A 19,363-nucleotide genomic window follows, 5' to 3' on the forward strand; every position below is an offset into this window, starting at 1 on the left:
TCAATTTATTTAAGAATTTTTGTGAAAAGTTATTGTTGTTGTTGTTGTGAAAAGTTATTGTTGTTGTTGTTGTGAAAAGTTATTGTTGTTGTTGTTGTGAAAAGTTATTGTTGTTGTTGTTGTGAAAAGTTATTGTTGTTGTTGTTGTGAAAAGTTATTGTTGTTGTTGTTGTGAAAAGTTATTGTTGTTGTTGTTGTGAAAAGTTATTGTTGTTGTTGTTATGAAAAGTTATTGTTGTTGTTGTTGTGAAAAGTTATTGTTGTTGTTGTTGTGAAAAGTTATTGTTGTTGTTGTTGTGAAAAGTTCTAAAAACTAAAAAAAAGTTAGCATTTCTAAACTTTTGCATGCTACTACTGTACTGTACATAGATGCAGGCCTTGTAAAGAAGTGATATTCCATTCGAGGTTTATGTACGAAATGGCAATTTCTCTTATATTTTAAGCCAAAACTTTTTCAATTAGATTTTTTAAACAGTCTTTTAAAATAGTTTAAGCGGAAAACATTAGTAATTAATTTTTAAAAAACATTTTCACCGCAATTGTGAAATAAATTTTTTTCTACTTTCCATATTTAAAAATTTTTTATTTAAATTTAATTTATTATATTTAAGTTAAATTTATTATAATTTTGACTCCTCAAACAATCAGAAATTGTAAAAGAGAACAAGGATTAGAGGTAGAGTGGTTTGAAATAAACCTTTTTTAACTTCTAAACAAATGAAACATCAATTGGAATTTGCATCGAAGTACTTAAAAATCATCAGATGGAGTCAAAAAAGTGTGGCAAAAAAAAAGAGAAGCTTATAAATTGAGTTGTTTGCGAGGTAGTGTAATGCATGGAGGAGGAAATGTGATAGTTTGGAGTAGTATGAGTTGAAAAGAAGTAGGGAAATTTACATTTATTGATGACAAAATTGATGACAAAATGTATTGTGAAATTCTCAAAGCTAACTTGCAACCATATACTTCAAAATTGAGAATGGGAAGCGATTTCATACTCCAGCAGCATAACAATCCAAGTCATACCGCTAAGAAAACAAAGGTATACTTTGACATAAATAACATCAATGTTTTGGAATGATATAAAATTTTTGGTATATTTTGGATAGAAAAATTGACGACCGAGCATTTAGATGCAAAAACAACTTGAAAGAAGCTATAATGAGGGCATGGGATAACATAACAACAAAAGAGACCCAAAACTTGATCAACTCAATGCCAAATCATCTAGATGAGGTCATCAAGGCAAAAGGAGGCCCTACTCGATACTAATTTCCATGGAATTTGATCAATTTGACATTTTTTTTGAACTGTACTATTATTTTTTTTTGCAGTCAATTTTATGCATCATTAGTTCAATTGTGTAAAATTCAAAAGGTTTGAAAAACAATTAATTCACCAATACACAAATAAATTCTTAAAACAATACTTGATAAGATATCTTAAAAAAACTTTTAAATATTTTAACGGACAACTCATTTTTTTGATGCAATCTTTAAAATTATGACTTTTTTTTAAGTGTACGATTATTTTTTTTGCATACTGTATGTGTATTATTTTAGAATGTTGGGTTGAATCAATTGTTCCATTAAATCTTAACTTAAATTTTCCTTTATTAAGATGCTCCAATATATAACTCAAGCTTTGCCTAAGCTCATAGGAGCCTATAGTTATATAGGTTTGTATTGTACTTTTGATCAAGTACCAAAAAATCATTAATATCTTGGGATTCCAATTTAGTATAGGCACTTTTACTGGCTCACTTTCAAAATTCTAATGATTTCTATTTTGTTGCCATTATCGGAGAGCAATCTTCCAAAATATTTATTAATCAACGCAGCAGCAATCCAGTAATCATCTAGCATATGAATAAGGTCTTATGTTGCGAACCTTATCCAAAACTCAAAATGATTGGTTAAGGAAGCTATTATAACTTTGATAACCCATCGAATATTTGTAACGAAGCGTAATTGATTCGCTTTCAAAGTTGTTAACTGTTTCTGGTTTTTTCTAAGACAAGCTGAAATTTTTGGATCAAGTATATAATTTCTTAAGCTTTTCAATACAATCATGGAATCAGCAATCCAATATAATGACATCGTTTGGTTGAGCGTTTTGGCACTTTTTACAGATTTTATCATTTTTCTTAATCAAACCTAATCCTTTCTTTTGGATTTTATTTAAACTATCAATGTTTTATTTAGAAATAATTCACTAAACTGTTTTAGTACTAAACGAATATTACAGAAAGCACAATACAAATATCAAGCATACTTTTTAGCCATTTAACATTTACCAATCAAAAAACTATTTACACATTATTAAATATCTTTATTTTAAAATTTAAAGGTTCTAAGATACGCAGAAGCGGATAATCATAAAAAGTGAAATTTTGATGTTAGGAAGCAATTTTCTGGGGGCAAAACTTACATGCATATTGCATCATGCTCTTTGCTATATTTTACTAAAAAAAATTATCCTAAATAATTTTCCCTACAGGCTTAATTATGGTTTATTCAACAATGCATTTTTATACAGTTTTAAGTGTGCGCATTAAGCACTTTTGTATATTAGCACTTTCATAATGGGATTAAATTTAATTTAATTAAATTTACATTTAAAAACTATTGATTTGAAACAATAAATAAACAAAATAGTTGAATGTAAAACAATAATTTAAAGTGACTTGAATTAAATTTATTTAAAATATTTTCTTTTCTTTATCATAGTTTGGAAATTTTAGCAGAGTAAAAAAAAAATTTAAACTTAATTTAATAAATTATTAATTAAATTAATCTTATAAATTATTGATGTTACAGTCTTCTTGAATTTTTAAAGCTAATTTAGCTGCCAAAACAAATTTTCTTCACATTAATGATATTTACTAGCCACACTAGCAACGGTTCCAATCAGATATTGCTTTTTAACAATTGAGGAAATGAAGTTATGCTTTGACACAAATAATATCAGCGTTTTGCAATGGCCATCTCAATGTCCGGACTTGAATCCAATAGCTAATTGGTAGTATTTTTTGGACAGAAAAATTGGCAAACGAGCATCTAGACACATAAACAACTTGAAAGAAGCTATAATGAGGGCATGGGATAAAATAAAAACAGAAAAGACCCAAAATTTGATCAACTCAATGCCAAATTATCTAGATGAGGCCATCAAGGCCAAAAGAGGCCCCACTCGATACTAATTTCCATAGAATTCGATCAATTTGACATTATTTTTGAACTGTACAACTCATTTTCTTGATGCAATCTTTAAAATTATGATTTTTTTTTTAAGTGTACGATTATTTTGTTTACATACTGTAGATGTCTGGTCTAGGCACAGTAAAATGACTAAATACATGGTATACATTAAGTATTTACCCAACACCAATGATAAATCCTGCATGGATTCTTGGTATTGTACCTGTAAAACAGGAATGCCTGCTGTTGGTTGTTACAGTCACATTGAAAATGTTATTTCTTTCAAGTAATGAAAAAAAGAATTAAAGAATTCTCAAGTCTCACTGGTTTGATATTGTCTCGCTGGTTCGATGTTGTCTATTTTTCTAAAGTTAGCTGTATTGGAGGCAAGTGACTATGAGAATGAAGATGATGAACAAGTCTATAAAAAAAAAATTGAAATTAAAATAAATAGTAAAAGGTCACAAACAAAAGCTTGGTTGAGTGAGTCAGAAATAAACGAAGTTCAAAACTCTTACAAGGAGAACACTTTCCAGATGGTTCCTTATAGATACTGTCATCACCAAAGAAATTCAAAATTTTTCAACTACCTAATAAAAGCAAAAACCTAAAATTTTCTTCTCAAAAGCGCCTAAATGGAGATCTAAATGCACAATAAAGTCTTATTCAACAGCTCTCGATTAACAATATCTTGCACAATAGATTATTTTCTTTTTTCATGTAATAAAGTACATTTTTTTCAATGGGATATTAATGGTGTCGTTCTAAACATGCAAAAGGAAAGACTATGAATTGAAGTCTAAGACTCGAATTGTGGCAGTAATATGACTATTAAAAATCACTTTTTCGAGAAACTTTTTTTTTATACTTAGAAACAGCCCAGCAATCAACTTTTACAGTTGATGACCTCCCTGACAAGCTTTTTCTAGGAACAGATTAGCCTATTGTTTTTTATGCTGTGCATTTTGTAAAAATAATCACCTTTGATCAATTCTCTACCTAAACTCAACTTTGAACTTAAACAACAATCTTAATCCAACTCAATGTGACTTGGCTATACCTTGCCACTTGGTTAACACAAGCTTCTAATATTTAAGTAATAAAAAATGTAAAAAACTACCTTGAATTAAACTGATTTTTTAGATGTTTTTTGAATAAAGAATTGTAAAAAAAAAGAAATTCAGCATAATTCTTAACTCATATTGTTGTTTTTACTCTTTAATGTAAAGCATATATTGACAAAAATGCATAAATTATGATAATAAATGCACCTCCCTTTATTATCATAATTTGTGCACTTTCCGATTGTCTTGTTGTTACCAACAGGGATCTCAATATGTCTTTGTTTATTAATAATCAGCGTCTCCTAAATCTTAAGGAACTATTTAGAAGTTGTAGGATCTCGCTTGGTAATAGGGAGGCTGGTGATGATGACATATTGCATCATGCTCTTTATGAAAAGATGATTTTTTTTAGTTTTTAAATTGTTTTTTAACTTAAGTTTTTCCATTATTAATTTTTTAGATTAATCATTGAATGAACATTAATTAGAAATGATTAACTAGTTAAAGTCAAATGTTTAAAGAAAAATTGTTTATAGTTTTTTTTTTTTGACCGTTAAAAAATTCACCCAAAAACAATTGCCCCCTCATTAAAAAAAAAAAGCATAAGATTATAACGTTGTGTGTGTTCTATAATGAATGTTTTAGAAAGTTTTTTTAAATAAGGAATTTTTTTCTTTTTAAACAACATTTAAGTTTTTATAATTTTTTTTATAACAATATTGTTTAATTTAAAGATGTTTCATAAATATTTTATAAAGATAAAGACTTTTTAACGTTTCAAATTAAATTCAACTATAATGCGGTATTTAAAAATACACAAGTGATGTAGTTTAAATTTTAACGATGTAAATATGTATAATGAGTAAAGTCGCATTGATTTACCTTACACTTTTCCATTACACAACAAAATCTCATAACAAGGCCTGTAGTTATCAAGTGAGAGTGCATTATATGTAATTATGACTGTTTAAATTTTTCATAATTAAAAAAGTTACATTGGATAGTAATTATAAGATTTAATTAAATTTTCATCCAATGAAAAAAATGTTTTAAATATTTTAGTTTAAAAAATCATGTGAGTGAAGAAAGCTCATTTTTATTAATGTATAATAAGTTATCTGTGTTTTCGGTAAATGTTCTTCGCATAAAAGCAGGTATTTGTAATTTTCAATTTTCTTAGGTATGATTACTTCAGCATCATGCATTATAGAGCTTTGGCTTACTCTAAAAATGGGTTGCCCACTCTTACAAGTTTACATCCGAATATCAAAGGAACTATTTTAGGACAACGTAATGGGTTCAGTGAAAGTGATATTAAACGTATTCACAAAGTGTATCCGGTAATTATGCTAAGTATTCTTAAATTTTTTCTTACAAATTCTAAGTGTCATATTTTCACTTAAAAAAAAAAAATTATTTCTTTATTTGTTACCTTTTATTTTGCTTAATTAAATTTAAAATTAATAAAATTATCTTCAATTTAAATCTTATTTATTTCAAAATGAAATATGAAAATTTAAAAATAAGAAGAGTTCAGATATAGCTTTTCAAAAGAATCTTTATAAAAATAGTTTTTATTATATTGTGTTATAAACAAAATAAGTTTATATTTATTTTTAGCCTATGATAGATTACAATGTGGAAAAACCTAAGTATTCTGAACAAACCAACAACCCAGAAAACAATTCAAAACATCCCGACCATCCTGAACACCAAGATCAATTAAAGCCTGAAGAAGTAAAAAATAAATCAGGTGACCACCAAGAACATCATGAATATCCCAATCAATCAGATCAGCCTAACAAAGAAACAAACAAGCCAGGTGATCATTCAGGACATCCTGAACATCTTCCAGGAGAACATGAACATCCTAATCATCTGGATCATTCGAAACCAGACAAAGAAAGAGAAAAACCTAGTGATTATCCAGAACATTCTAATCACCAAGATCATTCAAAGCCTGGCAAAGAAACAGAAAAATCAGGTGATCGCCCAGGACATCTTGAACATCCTAATCACTCAGATCATTTAAAGCCTGAAAAAGAAACTACAAAACCATACATTCATCCGGGACAACTTAGTTTTCCTGAAAATTTAAAAGCTGATTTAGAAAACAATAAATTAGTTGACCATCCAGAACATCCCCAACATCCTAATCATATCAATCATTCAAATCCTAACAAAGACACAGAAAAACCAGATACTCATCCTGAACATCCTAATAACCCTGATCATTTAAATCAAGACATAGAAACAGAAAAATCAAATGACCATACTGAACATTCAAAACATCCTAAGCATCAAGATCATTCAATGCCTGACAAAGAAACAGAAAAACCAGGTTCTCATCCCGAACATCCAGATCACCAAAATCATTTTAATCCTTACAAAGAAACAGAAAAACAAGAGGACCACACAGGACATCCGGAACATCCTAAACAAGAAGATCATTCAAAGCCTGACAAAGAAAATGAAAAACCTCATGGCCATATGGGACACCTTGATCACCCAGATCATCCAGATCATTCAAAGCCTGACGATGAAGATCATCTAAATCTTTCTGATCAGCCAAATCATTCAAAGCCTGGCAAAGAAACAGAAAATCCTCATGACCATATGGGACATCCAGATCATCCAGACCACTTAAAGCCAAACAAAATCACAGAAAAACCATTTGATCATCTAGGACTTCCTGATCAGCCAGATCATTCGAAGCCTAACAAAGAAACAGAAAAACCTCATGACCATATGGGACATCCTGATCACCCTGATAATCCAGATCATTCAAAGCCTGACAAAGAAACAGAAAAACCATTTGATAATCTAGGACTTCCTGATCAGCCAGATCATTCAAAGCCTTACAAAGAAACAGATAAACCTCAAGACCATATGGGACATCCTGATCACCCTGATCATCCAGATCATTCAAAACCTAAAAAAGAAACAGAAAAACCATTTGATCATCTAGGACTTCCTAATCAGCCAGATCATTTAAAGCCTGGCAAAGAAACAGAAAAACCTCATGACCATATGGGACATCCTGATCACCCGAATCATTCAAACCCTGACAAAGAAACAGAAAAACCATTTGATCATCTAGGACTTCCTGATCAGCCAGATCATTCAAAGCCTGACAAAGAAACAGAAAAACCTCATGACCATATGGAACATCCTAATCAACCAGGTCATACAGATCATTCAAAGACGGACAAAGAAACAGAGAAACCATTTGATCATCTAGGTCTTCCTAATCGGCCAGATCATTCAGAGCCAGACAAAGAAACAGAAAAACCTCATGACCATATGGGACATCCTGATCACCCAGATCATCCAGACCACTTTAAGCCAAACAAAGAAACAGAAAAACCATTTAATCATCTAGGAATTACTGATCAGCCAGATCATTCAAAGTCTGAAAAAGAAACAGAAAATCCTCATGACCATATGGTACATCCTGATCAACCAGATCATCCAGATCATTCAAAGCCTAACACAGAAACAGAAAAACCATTTGATCATCTAGGACATCCAGATCACCCAGATCATTCAAAGCCTGACAAAGAAACAGAACAACCTCATGACCATATGGGACATCCTGATCAACCAGATCATCCAGATCATTCAAAGCCAGACAAAGAAATAGAAAAACCATTTGATCATCTAGGACTTCCTGATCAGCCAGATCATTCAAATCCTTACAAAGAAACAGAAAAACCTCATGACCATATGGGACATCCTGATCATCCAGATCATTCAAAGCCTAACACAGAAACAGAAAAACCATTTGATCATCTAGGACATCCAGATCACCCAGATCATTCAAAGCCTGACAAAGAAACAGAACAACCTCATGACCATATGGGACATCCTGATCAACCAGATCATCCAGATCATTCAAAGCCAGACAAAGAAATAGAAAAACCATTTGATCATCTAGGACTTCCTGATCAGCCAGATCATTCAAATCCTTACAAAGAAACAGAAAAACCTCATGACCATATGGGACATCCTGATCATCCAGATCATTCAAAGCCTAACACAGAAACAGAAAAACCATTTGATCATCTAGGACATCCTGATCACCCAGATCATTCAAAGCCTGACAAAGAAACAGAACAACCTCATGACCATATGGGACATCCTGATCAACCAGATCATCCAGATCATTCAAAGCCAGACAAAGAAATAGAAAAACCATTTGATCATCTAGGCCTTCCTGATCATCCAGATCATTCAAAGCCTGACAAAGAAATAGAAAAACCATTTGATCATCTAGGACTTCCTGATCAGCCAGATCATTCAAATCCTTACAAAGAAACAGAAAAACCTCATGACCATATGGGACATCCTGATCAGCCAGATCATTCAAAGCCTGACAAAGAAACAGAAAAACCATTTGATCATCTAGGCCTTCCTGATCAGCCAGATCATTCAAAGCCTGACAAAGAAACAGAAAAGCCTCAGGACCATATGGGACATCCTGATCACCCAGATCATTCAAAGCCTGACAAAGAAACAGAAAAACCATTTGATCATCTAGGACTTCCTGATCAGCCAGATCATTCCAAGCCTTACAAAGAAACAGAAAAACCTCATGACCATATGGGACATCCTGAACACCCAGATCATCCAGATCATTCAAAGCCTGAAACAGAAACTAAAAAACCATTTGATCATCTAGGACTTTCTGATCAGCCAGATCATTCAAAGCCTGACAAAGAAACAGACAAACCATTTGATCATCTAGGACTTCCTGATCAGCCAGATCATTCAAATCCTTACAAAGAAACAGAAAAACCTCATGACCATATGGGACATCCTGATCACCCAGATCATTCAAAGCCTGACAAAGAAACAGAAAAACCATTTGATCATCTAGGCCTTCCTGATCAGCCAGATCATTCAAAGCCTGACAAAGAAACAGAAAAACCTCATGACCATAAAGGACATCCTGATCATCCAGATCATTTAAACCCTGACAAAGAAACAGAAAAAGCATTTGATCATCTAGGACTTCCTGATCAGCCAGATCATTCAAAGCCTGACAAAGAAACAGAAAAACCTCAGGACCATATGGGACATCCTGATCACTCAGATCATCTAGATCACTTTAAGCCAGACAAAGAAACAGAAAAACCATTTGATCATCTAGGAATTACTGATCAGCCAGATTATTCAAAGCCTGACAAAGAAACAGAAAAACCTCATGACCATATGGGACATCCTGATCAACCAGATCATCCTGACTATTCAAAGCCAGACAAAGAAATAGAAAAACCATTTGATCATCTAGGACTTCCTGATCAGCCAGATCATTCAAATCCTTACAAAGAAACAGAAAAACCTCATGACCATATGGGACATCCTGATCACCCAGATCATTCAAAGCCTGACAAAGAAACAGAAAAACCATTTGATCATCTAGGCCTTCCTGATCAGCCAGATCATTCAAAGCCTGACAGAGAAACAGAAAAACCTCAGGACCATATGGGACATCCTGATCACCCAGATCATCCAGACCACTTTAAGCCAGACAAAGAAATAGAAAAACCATTTGATCATCTAGGCCTTCCTGATCATCCAGATCATTCAAAGCCTGACAAAGAAACAGAAAAACCTCAGGACCATATGGGACATCCTGATCACCCAGATCATTCAAAGCCTGACAAAGAAACAGAAAAACCATTTGATCATCTAGGACTTCCTGATCACCTAGATCATTCAAAGCCTGACAAAGAAACAGAAAAACCTCATGACCATTTGGGAAATGCTGATCAACCAGATCATTCAAAGCCTAACACAGAAACAGAAAAACCATTTGATCATCTTGGACTTCCTGATCAGTCAGATCATTCCAAGCCTTACAAAGAAACAGAAAAACCTCATGACCATATAGGACATCCTGAACACCCAGATTATCCAGATCATTCAAAGCCTGAAACAGAAACTGAAAAACCATTTGATCATCTAGGACTTTCTGATCAGCCAGATCATTCAAAGCCTGACAAAGAAACAGACAAACCATTTGATCATCTAGGACTTCCTGATCAGCCAGATCATTCAAATCCTTACAAAGAAACAGAAAAACCTCATGACCATATGGAACATCCTGATCACCCAGATCATTCAAAGCCTAACAAAGAAACAGAAAAACCATTTGATCATCTAGGCCTTCCTGATCAGCCAGATCATTCAAAGCCTGACAAAGAAACAGAAAAACCTCAGGACCATATGGGACATCCTGATCACCCAGATCATTCAAAGCCTGACAAAGAAACAGAAAAACCATTTGATCATCTAGGACTTCCTGATCAGCCAGATCATTCAAAGCCTGACAAAGAAACAGAAAAACCTCATGACCATTTGGGAAATGCTGATCAACCAGATCATTCAAAGCCCAACACAGAAACAGAAAAACCATTTGATCATCTTGGACTTCCTGATCAGTCAGATCATTCCAAGCCTTACAAAGAAACAGAAAAACCTCATGACCATATGGGACATCCTGAACACCCAGATTATCCAGATCATTCAAAGCCTGAAACAGAAACTAAAAATCCATTTGATCATCTAGGACTTTCTGATCAGCCAGATCATTCAAAGCCTGACAAAGAAACAGACAAACCATTTGATCATCTAGGACTTCCTGATCAGCCAGATCATTCAAATCCTTACAAAGAAACAGAAAAACCTCATGACCATATGGAACATCCTGATCACCCAGATCATTCAAAGCCTAACAAAGAAACAGAAAAACCATTTGATCATCTAGGCCTTCCTGATCAGCCAGATCATTCAAAGCCTGACAAAGAAACAGAAAAACCTCAGGACCATATGGGACATCCTGATCACCCAGATCATTCAAAGCCTGACAAAGAAACAGAAAAACCATTTGATCATCTAGGACTTCCTGATCAGCCAGATCATTCAAAGCCTGACAAAGAAACAGAAAAACCTCATGACCATTTGGGAAATGCTGATCAACCAGATCATTCAAAGCCCAACACAGAAACAGAAAAACCATTTGATCATCTTGGACTTCCTGATCAGTCAGATCATTCCAAGCCTTACAAAGAAACAGAAAAACCTCATGACCATATAGGACATCCTGAACACCCAGATTATCCAGATCATTCAAAGCCTGAAACAGAAACTGAAAAACCATTTGATCATCTAGGACTTTCTGATCAGCCAGATCATTCAAAGCCTGACAAAGAAACAGACAAACCATTTGATCATCTAGGACTTCCTGATCAGCCAGATCATTCAAATCCTTACAAAGAAACAGAAAAACCTCATGACCATATGGAACATCCTGATCACCCAGATCATTCAAAGCCTAACAAAGAAACAGAAAAACCATTTGATCATCTAGGCCTTCCTGATCAGCCAGATCATTCAAAGCCTGACAAAGAAACAGAAAAACCTCAGGACCATATGGGACATCCTGATCACCCAGATCATTCAAAGCCTGACAAAGAAACAGAAAAACCATTTGATCATCTAGGACTTCCTGATCAGCCAGATCATTCAAAGCCTGACAAAGAAACAGAAAAACCTCATGACCATTTGGGAAATGCTGATCAACCAGATCATTCAAAGCCCAACACAGAAACAGAAAAACCATTTGATCATCTTGGACTTCCTGATCAGTCAGATCATTCCAAGCCTTACAAAGAAACAGAAAAACCTCATGACCATATGGGACATCCTGAACACCCAGATTATCCAGATCATTCAAAGCCTGAAACAGAAACTAAAAATCCATTTGATCATCTAGGACTTTCTGATCAGCCAGATCATTCAAAGCCTGACAAAGAAACAGACAAACCATTTGATCATCTAGGACTTCCTGATCAGCCAGATCATTCAAATCCTTACAAAGAAACAGAAAAACCTCATGACCATATGGAACATCCTGATCACCCAGATCATTCAAAGCCTAACAAAGAAACAGAAAAACCATTTGATCATCTAGGCCTTCCTGATCAGCCAGATCATTCAAAGCCTGACAAAGAAACAGAAAAACCTCAGGACCATATGGGACATCCTGATCACCCAGATCATTCAAAGCCTGACAAAGAAACAGAAAAACCATTTGATCATCTAGGACTTCCTGATCAGCCAGATCATTCAAAGCCTGACAAAGAAACAGAAAAACCTCATGACCATTTGGGAAATGCTGATCAACCAGATCATTCAAAGCCCAACACAGAAACAGAAAAACCATTTGATCATCTTGGACTTCCTGATCAGTCAGATCATTCCAAGCCTTACAAAGAAACAGAAAAACCTTATGACCATATGGGACATCCTGAACACCCAGATTATCCAGATCATTCAAAGCCTGAAACAGAAACTAAAAATCCATTTGATCATCTAGGACTTTCTGATCAGCCAGATCATTCAAAGCCTGACAAAGAAACAGACAAAATATTTGATCATCTAGGACTTCCTGATCAGCCAGATCATTCAAATCCTTACAAAGAAACAGAAAAACCTCATGACCATATGGAACATCCTGATCACCCAGATCATTCAAAGCCTAACAAAGAAACAGAAAAACCATTTCATCATCTAGGCCTTCCTGATCAGCCAGATCATTCAAAGCCTGACAAAGAAACAGAAAAACCTCAGGACCATATGGGACATCCTGATCACCCAGATCATTCAAAGCCTGACAAAGAAACAGAAAAACCATTTGATCATCTAGGACTTCCTGATCAGCCAGATCATTCAAAGCCTGACAAAGAAACAGAAAAACCTCATGACCATTTGGGAAATGCTGATCAACCAGATCATTCAAAGCCCAACACAGAAACAGAAAAACCATTTGATCATCTTGGACTTCCTGATCAGTCAGATCATTCCAAGCCTTACAAAGAAACAGAAAAACCTCATGACCATATGGGACATCCTGAACACCCAGATTATCCAGATCATTCAAAGCCTGAAACAGAAACTAAAAATCCATTTGATCATCTAGGACTTTCTGATCAGCCAGATCATTCAAAGCCTGACAAAGAAACAGACAAACCATTTGATCATCTAGGACTTCCTGATCAGCCAGATCATTCAAATCCTTACAAAGAAACAGAAAAACCTCATGACCATATGGAACATCCTGATCACCCAGATCATTCAAAGCCTAACAAAGAAACAGAAAAACCATTTGATCATCTAGGCCTTCCTGATCAGCCAGATCATTCAAAGCCTGACAAAGAAACAGAAAAACCTCAGGACCATATGGGACATCCTGATCACCCAGATCATTCAAAGCCTGACAAAGAAACAGAAAAACCATTTGATCATCTAGGCCTTCCTGATCAGCCAGATCATTCAAAGCCTGACAGAGAAACAGAAAAACCTCAGGACCATATTGGACATCCTTATCACCCAGATCATCCAGACCACTTTAAGCCAGACAAAGAAATAGAAAAACCATTTGATCATCTAGGACTTCCTGATCAGCCAGATCATTCAAAGCCTGACAAAGAAACAGAAAAACCTCATGACCATTTGGGAAATGCTGATCAACCAGATCATTCAAAGCCCAACACAGAAACAGAAAAACCATTTGATCATCTTGGACTTCCTGATCAGTCAGATCATTCCAAGCCTTACAAAGAAACAGAAAAACCTCATGACCATATGGGACATCCTGATCACCCAGATCATTCAAAGCCTGACAAAGAAACAGAAAAACCATTTGATCATCTAGGCCTTCCTGATCAGCCAGATCATTCAAAGCCTGACAGAGAAACAGAAAAACCTCAGGACCATATTGGACATCCTTATCACCCAGATCATCCAGACCACTTTAAGCCAGACAAAGAAATAGAAAAACCATTTGATCATCTAGGCCTTCCTGATTATCCAGATCATTCAAAGCCTGACAAAGAAACAGAAAAACCTCAGGACCATATGGGACATCCTGATCACCCAGATCATTCAAAGCCTGACAAAGAAACAGAAAAACCTCATGACCATTTGGGAAATGCTGATCAACCAGATCATTCAAAGCCTAACACAGAAACAGAAAAACCATTTGATCATCTTGGACTTCCTGATCAGTCAGATCATTCCAAGCCTTACAAAGAAACAGAAAAACCTTATGACCATATGGGACATCCTGAACACCCAGATTATCCAGATCATTCAAAGCCTGAAACAGAAACTAAAAAACCATTTGATCATCTAGGACATTCTGATCAGCCAGATCATTCAAAGCCTGACAAAGAAACAGACAAACCATTTGATCATCTAGGACTTCCTGATCAGCCAGATCATTCAAATCCTTACAAAGAAACAGAAAAACCTCATGACCATAAGGGACATCCTGATCACCCAGATTATTTAAACCCTGACAAAGAAACAGAAAAACCATTTGATCATCTAGGACTTCCAGATCAGCCAGATCATTCAAAGCCTGACAAAGAAACAGAAAAACCTCAGGACCATATGGGACATCCTGATCACCCAGATCATCTAGATCACTTTAAGCCAGACAAAGAAACAGAAAAACCATTTGATCATCTAGGAATTACTGATCAGCCAGATTATTCAAAGCCTGACAAAGAAACAGAAAAACCTCATGACCATATGGGACATCCTGATCACCCAGATCATTCAAAGCCTGACAAAGAAACAGAAAAACCATTTGATCATCTTGGCCTTCCTGATCATCCAGATCATTCAAAGCCTGACAAAGAAACAGAAAAACCTCAGGACCATATGGGCTATCCTGATCAACCAGATCATTCAAAGCCTGACAAAGAAATAGAAAAACCAATTGATCATCTTGGACTTCCTGAACAGCCAGATCATTCAAAGCCTGACAAAGAAACAGAAAAACCTCATGACCATTTAGGAAATCCTGATCAGCCAGATCATTCCAAGCCTTACAAAGAAACAGAAAAACCTCATGACCATATGGGACATCCTGAATACCCAGATCATCCAGATCATTCAAAGCCTGACACAGAAACTAAAAAACCATTTGATCATCTAGGACTTTCTGATCAGCCAGATCATTCAAAGCCTGAAAAAGAAACAGAAAAACCATTTGATCATCTAGGACTTCCTGATCATCCAGATCATTCAAAGTCTGACAAAGAAACAGAAAAACCTCAGGACCATATGGGACATCCTGATCACCCAGATAATCCAGATTATTTAAAGCCTGACATCGAAACAGAAAAACCGCTTGGCCGTCCAGAATATCCCTTCTTACTTACTACTGAAAAACCTACTATTCAATTAACCTCCTCCATTGAGCCAATATCTTTACCTTTTTCAAATTTACCTTTAAAACAAATTCATCCATCAAGATTGCCATTTATGACAACAACCATCAGTGCTCCAGACAGCAACTCGATCGTCATTTCTTCTGATAATTTAGATGATTTGAAGCCTTCATACCACCCTTTAGTGCCTACAACAAGTCCTTATGTGGATAATCTTTTTTCTACAACGACTCCTGATATTCCCATTCCTACTAAAACTCTAGATTTAAATGATCCTACTATCAAACCTTTGTTGGTAGATTTGGATCATTCTGTTACTGTAACGACTCCTGCACTTTTAAAAGCAACTTCAACTCCATTTACTAATAGTACACATCTTAGTGGTGTTCCAAGCTTTGATATTTTAATTTCGTCAACTGGAAGTAAAAACTGTGGGAATAGTATGACTTTTTTTTTTTAATAATTTTATGTTACTAACCAATCTTATTTTTATTCGTTTTTATTATATTTACGAAACTTAACTTTAGATTTTCCATGTTGGCCAACAGACTACTCCCTTTCCCATGCAATTCACCCATGCTGTACAAATCAAAGTTCTACTAATAAATGCAATTGCCAATGTATATTTCTTAATATGCTAATTCAACTTGAAGGTCACCATAAACCAACTTTTTTATGCCATAAAAGAACAATTAGAAATCCTGGATTCATTATTTCAGATAAAGGTAAGGTATATTTAAGTTACATAATTTTTTTCTGTACTCTTAACATTTATGTTAACTGCATTTTAACATTTATGATGATGATGGTGTCTTGATGATAAAATACATTTGTGTTTTTCGTTTTGTTGAAGTATGAAATTTTATTGTATTAATGTTATTCAATATCAACATATTGAGTTGAAGTTGTGATACATTGCAATATTTTAGTGTGCAATGATGCTTTGTATGTTTTTTGTATTCTCAAAATATTTTATTTTATTAGGTAAGCATCCAGATAAGCGGTGTCTTCAACTTCCGATCGATCTTTCAAAATCAAGAAGATATTTGTGTTACTCGCGTGCTTCAGGCTATAAATTGGGGTGGTCCGACAATTTAAGAGATAATAAATGCATTCGATCAAATGCGATATCGAAAAAACTATGTTTGTTTTGATACTTTTTATATTTATTGCTTTTAATGTATATATATATATATATATATATATATATATATATATATATATATATATATATATATATATATAATTATTAAAAAATGTATTTTTTTAAACTTATTTATAATTTAGTTATGTAGTATTTTTTTTTTTTTTAAAGAATTGCATTTATAAAACCACTTTAATATTTTTCTTTTATTTTTTTATTATTTTAATTTTTTGCATTTAACATTTAAATCTGATAGGGTTACGTTAACAATTAACTTTCAATACTTAACAACCTCTGTAAACTTTTATATAAAAAAAAAAGAAAAAAAAAAAGGGGGACGGACCTTATTTTTTTTTTCTTTAAATAAGTTTCTATCAATTTTTTTTCAGGCCATCAGCTGCTTATTCCATAGATCATCCAGGTTATTTTTTAAAAATCTGAAAAATTGTTTGGGTAAAATATCCGGAATATATTTTCCCTTATTTTCCTCCTAATTTTGCTTTTAGCTAAGTTGTATCAATTTTTTTTAATTTTAGTATGAGTGATATTACAAAAATATATTCCTAAACTTGTATATGTATGGAAAACGTTTTGGCTATCCGTAAAAACTAAACGTTGAGAAAAATCCAGAATACAGGAAATATCCGGAAAAAGATAATGCCTGTTATTAGGACTCTTGCCCTGTTAATTTTAAAGAAAATTAAAGGATTACATGTCAAAAGTTTTTTTTATAAATAAGAAAGTTGTCTCTTTAATGCGTACACTACTAAGCGCATTTATCCACTACTAAGCGCATTTAAAACCATAAACCCTATAATGACACATGCGCAACAAATTTCTAACGGTGTATTCATGTTTTTAGAAATTTTATAGTTTTTTAAAAAAATCTGTCTTTCGTTTGCTATAGTATATAATATCTTTCTATATGATATGCGTATAATATCTATAGACCTTTAAAATTGTTTTACTTTGTATTCTACACCTTTTCAAGATGTAATTGAGAATTTGAAAGTTGTAATTTAGAAACTTAAGATGTAATTGAGAAGATGAAATTTGTAAATAAGAAACGTAAGATGTAATTTAGAACATAAAGATGTAATTAAGAAACGTAAGATGTTATTTAAAAGATGAAAGTTGTAATTGAGAAACGTAAGATGTAATTTAGAGCATGAAAGTTGTAAATAAGAAATCGTAAGATGTAGTTGAGAAGATAAAAGTTGTAGTTGAGAAAAGTATAAAGAATACAAAGTTCTTTGTATTTTGAATTTTGTAGTCCTAATATACTTTGTAATTCAAGGCTGGAAGTAATAATATAATATCAATAAAATATAAAAAGGATTTGAGGTTTAGGCGGTAACTGGAAAAAACTCTATTGGGTGTCAATTAAAGCTTTCCTTTATATTTGTTTGTAAAAAATTTAATTGAGATTTCAGATGAATAATAAATAAAACACAAATAATTTATTTACATAAAAATTTAAATTTAAACAACGTCATTAAAAATCATTGTAATATTCAGTTAAGCACCAACTTGGACGTCTTTCATATTTAAAATCGTTGCGTAATGCGTGGTCGTATGTTGTACAGCACGTATACAATCACCTCCCATAATTGTATTTTTTGACCCAGTAACAATTCTTTCTAAATACTGCATTCGTTGTTCCATAATCCCAGCACCAAACACAGATGGAATGCAAATAACATTTTTAACGTTTACTTTTATTTTGGACCAGATAGCTTCCACTGGGTTTAACATTGGGCTGTAGGGTCCTAATCGTAACAACTGAGCCAGTGAATTTTCAAACACCCTTTCCAAACGAGCTTGACATGAAGAATTGTCTGTTACGACGACCAACTCCTCTAAACTATTCCCGGAAGTAACCCGCTGGTTAAACAAAGTCAACGTCCACTCGTTACGAGAATCTACTTTAAATGATCCTCTGCGAGTTTCCATCATGACCACATTTGTTGATGATATAGCTGCAATCAAATGTATGTTTGCCCCTTTTGATAAAAGTATTTTCATTATTGCTCTTTTCCCCTGTTTTGCACGTTGTTGTGTTTTTCTACAAAAAAGATTAAAATTTGTTTCATCCAACCAAGCTATGTTAAACTGGTTAACATAGCAATATGCTGGTTAAACAAAGTCAACGTCCACTCGTTACAAGAATCTACTTTAAATGATCCTCTGCGAGTTTCCATCATGACCACATTTGTTGATGATATAGCTGCAATCAAATGTATGTTTGCCCCTTTTGATAAAATTATTTTCATTATTGCTCTTTTTCCTTGTTTTGCACGTTGTTGTGTTTTTCTACAAAAAAGATTAAAATTTGTTTCATCCAACCAAGCTATCTGATGACCATTTGTGATGTGTTTGTTAATGTTCCTAACATATTCAGCTCTTTTTTGTTTGTTTTTATTACTATTCATTGTAGTTGGCTCCTTGTGCACTTTTTTAAATGAAAATAGTCTGCCTTCGAGGTAATTGGCAATTGTGGTTGTGCTGACGCTAATATTAAATTGTCTTAATATCCTTATTTTAATGGCCACCAATGTCAACTGACAGTCACTTTCAATCCATGTTAGTGTTTCTTCGATTTAATCAAAGGTTAGTTTTTTTGGTTTAAAACCACCTCTTCCAATAAAATTTAAATTTCCGCTGCGGACCCAATAGTATGCTGTCTTGACACCTAAAGTTTGCGCCAGA

The 19,363-nt window shown here is 33.7% G+C and overlaps 1 protein-coding gene across 2 annotated transcripts in view; it reads left to right on the forward strand.

Moving 5' to 3' along the window:
- Nucleotides 1-16,694, forward strand: part of LOC100198955 (uncharacterized) — a 48,950-nt gene extending 32,256 nt beyond the window's left edge. The window contains exons 15-19 of one of the 2 annotated variants that reach the window (XM_065816633.1): nt 5,445-5,604; nt 5,885-14,582; nt 14,856-15,950; nt 16,038-16,235; nt 16,495-16,694. In XM_065816633.1, the coding sequence (XP_065672705.1) occupies nt 5,445-5,604; nt 5,885-14,582; nt 14,856-15,950; nt 16,038-16,235; nt 16,495-16,664 (10,321 nt within the window). In that variant the 3' untranslated portion in view covers nt 16,665-16,694. Of the gene's footprint in view, nt 1-5,444; nt 5,605-5,884; nt 15,951-16,037; nt 16,236-16,494 lie in introns of both variants that reach the window. The other variant, XM_065816632.1, reaches the window with a different exon arrangement.
- The last annotated feature ends 2,669 nt before the right edge of the window (nt 16,695-19,363 follow it).

Source organism: Hydra vulgaris, chromosome 13 (assembly GCF_038396675.1).
Source record: "Hydra vulgaris chromosome 13, alternate assembly HydraT2T_AEP".
In the NCBI taxonomy this organism is placed as follows: Eukaryota; Metazoa; Cnidaria; class Hydrozoa; order Anthoathecata; family Hydridae; genus Hydra; species Hydra vulgaris.